Source organism: Puntigrus tetrazona, chromosome 4, assembly GCF_018831695.1.
Source record: "Puntigrus tetrazona isolate hp1 chromosome 4, ASM1883169v1, whole genome shotgun sequence".
NCBI classification, from domain to species: domain Eukaryota; kingdom Metazoa; phylum Chordata; class Actinopteri; order Cypriniformes; family Cyprinidae; genus Puntigrus; species Puntigrus tetrazona.
In genome coordinates, this window is record NC_056702.1 from 15354039 (window position 1) to 15357907 (window position 3869).

Consider the following 3869-nt stretch of genomic DNA (forward strand, 5'->3'; position numbering starts at 1 on the left):
AAAAAAAAAAAAAAACTTTTTAATGTTAGTTTATTACTGCTGCGTAATGACTAATTGTGATTAATCGCATTCTAAAAAATCAGGTGTGTTGTAGTAGTTAGACCAGTAGATGTCAGTGTACAGTTTGTCATCACCAAGGCCCTCCATGATTATTTTTCGTTTACTTTAAAGTCCAAATGCTGACGGCGTGTTTCATGTTTTTAAAAGGTACACTTCAGCAGCACAAGACCTCCTGATGCGCTCGCGCGGAGTCCTGAAGGAGCGAGGCTGGCGGCTGCCCAATGAGAGACTTGGCTCCGGTGATGACATCACCGTGTTTGTCATTCCATTGGCCGGGGCAGAGTTAGAAACATGACCGGGTCGGTCCACCTTCACTGGACAAGCACACCAGGACACGTCCCTGGCTCCATCCCAGAGAAAGGGCTAGGAAATCCAAGAAATCCATTTTCAATCCGTCAGAAGGCTCGGATACGAGAGACGTTACATGCAACTTCCCCTTGTCCTCCTCCTCCTCCTCCTCCTCCTCGTCGTTCCATGAATATCGTCAAGCCCATGTCAGGTGTGAGGTGACATCATCAAGTGCCATTCCTCTCGCTCTCCGTTTCCTTTCTGATTTGTCGAACGCACCTCTGCAAGTCAGTACGGGATGGTAGGGCTCGTATCCCTTGAGTATTCTTTAACATCGGTGGGTCGTTTCAATCTCAATCTCGGTGTGGCATAAGGAAAAAGCCAATACTGCTAAAACATCAGCCCCGATGGCAAGAGAAATAAAAACCGAAGCACTTTATATGTAGCAGAATCCATTTGAGCTGTAATTCAACTGCTTATTATATTTCTTAACTGTTCTCGGACTGTCTCCAAAGAATGTTTCCTTCGACTGAATATAAGGTTTTCTATAGCAAGATGCAATCAACGACAAAAAAAAAAACGATGGGCATTTCCTGCGAATGCTGAGGTTTTTGTTCATTTCAGCTGTTTCGGGTTCAAACGGGCATCCTTTTAAATGGAAGCAATGCAAACGTCTATATTCTGGAACTCGTATAAAATATAGTTCTGTAGAACTAGGCTCATTTTCCCTAGACCTATCAATAAGCCATGTACAAATAACCCAAAACATCCAGTACAGCGCAAGTCATTGACATCGCCGGGCTTTTCATTCACAACCGAACTGATTGCTTGAACTGCTGTAGATTTGAACATCGTAGCTGAATGGCCTGTTTATTTTGCTGTAGATAAAACCTGATTTGGTCTGAAACCGTGTCAGTGAAGAATCTCAAATCCAACAACCATTTAGATCAAAACCTGAAACTGAGAAACCTGGAATTAGTTTCGTCAGTCATTGGTCTTTTTGTAAACCTTGAATGTACCTGAAATCCTTTATTTGATGTCAGTGTTGTGTCTGTGGAGTACATAGTAAATATATATTGATTTCTGACTTTCGAATGATGATTCATTGTCAAAGGATTACTCTTTGCAAATTATGTGACTAATTCTAAATAAATCTATCCTTTTTATAATGGTTATGTTGTTATTTTTGCGCTACATTAATATGCTCTATTCTATGCAATTGCATTGCACAGTAGCTTGTTTTTAGAAGCAATTATTTATATTATCATATATGCTGTTCAATATAGTGACCAGTCATACTCTCAGAAAAAAAAATAGAAATGGAATACAAATAAAGCTGTCAATGGGGTGGTACCCAGATGGTACTTATATACCATTTAGGTACTAGTATGTACACTTTAAATAGTAATATGTGCCCTTAAGCACTAAATATGTAAAATGTACATTATGAGAATGTACATGTGAATCATATTTTACTAATGAAGCATATTTTACAGTCAAAAAAGGTAATATTGTGAACATTATTAAAAGTTCAAATAACTGTTTATATATATATAATTTATTACTGTGATGGAACTGAGGCTGAACTGAACTATAAGTATTATTAATTAAAAGCATTTTTAACATACAAGTCACCTTTGTCAATCTAATGCATACTTGCTGAATAAAAATATTTCATTAAAACTAAATAAAACAAAAATCTTAGCTTATTATGGACTTTTGTGCAGAATTTAAAAAGTAAAACCATTATAAAACTTGCAATTAATCTTATAAAACAGTGTATTTAAATTGCTATAACACTGATTTGGACAATAAATATTTTAATAGTAATAATAAATACATGCAATGAAAATGCGTACCATCGTCCCTTTGCTTTTATGAAAAACGATCATAAAAAGACAACATAATATCCTGCCTGTCTAGTCATTGTCTGAATGTTCGTCAACTCAATTTGCACTTCATTTATTATCATTATAATTTTATTCTTGCACCCTCGTATGCCAGATTTTCGAATACTCATATCTGTCAAATACCGCACTGTCCCAACAACCCATACCTCAACGCAAAGCTCATTTATTCGATTTTAAGATCCTGATTTTTGACAAGACTGCCCGCTACGACCGCTTTTGTGCTCCGGGGTCACGCGCGGACCAGGACGCAAGCTAAGAGCAGCGTGGGCTCTCCAGGGCGATCAGAATGATGTCATTATTATCGGAGTCGAAGGGAGGGACCGCAGTGCTCCTCCTCAGCGGCGAACCGCCTCCTCCGCCGCTCAGCGTTCAGCGGCGCAGCGGGCGACGGCGATTCCCATTACTGCGGGCGGGTCTTGCGCGAGTCGAGCCTCGCCTCTTAGCGATAATCGGGCGAAATCTCTCCACATTGCGCCTAAAACTTGGACGCGACGCGAGATCGACGGGGAATCCGACGCCCGCGAGGAAATAAGGTATTTGTGCTTCACACGGCATCTTATTCGGCACGTCGGAGTTCAGGAATGTTGGTGGAAAACAAGTTTGCCGAGGCGCTGTGGGGAAAGTAGGTGGTGGCTGGGAGACGCGCTGCGTTAGTTCTTAAACGGGCTCGTTGGTGTTTTTAACGGCTCGCGGTGTGGTGATTGTGTCGCGTTTGTAGTTTAAACCCGCTGGTCGGCGTGACAACAGCGGGAATTCGCGTTCGCAGTTCTGTGGGTAGTTGAGGGGTTATTAAAAACGACACAAAACCGCATTTGCGAATCGTAAAGCTCCGCGCGAGTTTTGGTTGCTCTTCGACACGCTAATTATCTGTTCGCCCGCCGCTCGGCGTGCCGTTTCCAGTCGCGGGTAAATCAGTTTCCTTCAGTCGTGCAAGGGCGTTGCAGTCGACGGCGCTTCAGTTGTGTGCAAAACTTTTCGTCTGAACCCAGCCGAGCGACTAACTAACCTGTTGTTCCACCGAGGAGTCTGTCAAGATGACATGTCGGCTGTCTCGTAGCACTGACTTCTCAAAACGTGCCTTAGGCCAAAGGCTGTGTCCTGTAGCGACCGAATGCTCGGATAAGACTTAAGAAAGGCCTGATCTTTAATCCTTGAGGTGTTGTAGGCCATTTTACGCTCATTCAGATAGCCCTGAGCGACATTCCATACACGGATTTCAGTATTTTATATACTATGAGAGAAAACTGTTCTCTGTGTCGCAATTACCAGTGTNTTTTTTTTTTTTTTTTTCAGGCACGGGAGATTAAATTTTGAATGAGTATGGAAATGTTTTAATAGTGGGTCGTTTTTCCTAGTTACGCTAAGTATTTGTTTGACTGTGAAAGGCTTTTTGCAATAATAATAATTTTATAGAGATACCATAGATCCCTATCAGAACAGAAGTCTGATTGTAATAATCCTTATCCACTCATCACAACCGGAAAATTCATGGAAAGTCTTTGACCTCACTTTATGAATAATAAGATATTTATAATGGTTAACATGAGAATTAACTCTTGCATCAGGAAGTTTGATATAATGTTTAGATTATGTACTGGCCAAAATGTTTAT

General features: G+C 41.0%; 1 protein-coding gene across 1 annotated transcript in view; it reads left to right on the plus strand.

The window, feature by feature from the left end:
• The window catches only part of LOC122343379 (protein phosphatase 1H-like), a 13294-nt gene extending 11777 nt beyond the window's left edge, over window positions 1-1517 (plus strand). The window contains exon 10 of the mRNA XM_043237806.1: window positions 208-1517. Coding sequence (XP_043093741.1) covers window positions 208-355 — 148 coding nt within the window. The 3' untranslated portion in view covers window positions 356-1517. The remainder of the gene's footprint in view (window positions 1-207) is intronic.
• The last annotated feature ends 2352 nt before the right edge of the window (window positions 1518-3869 follow it).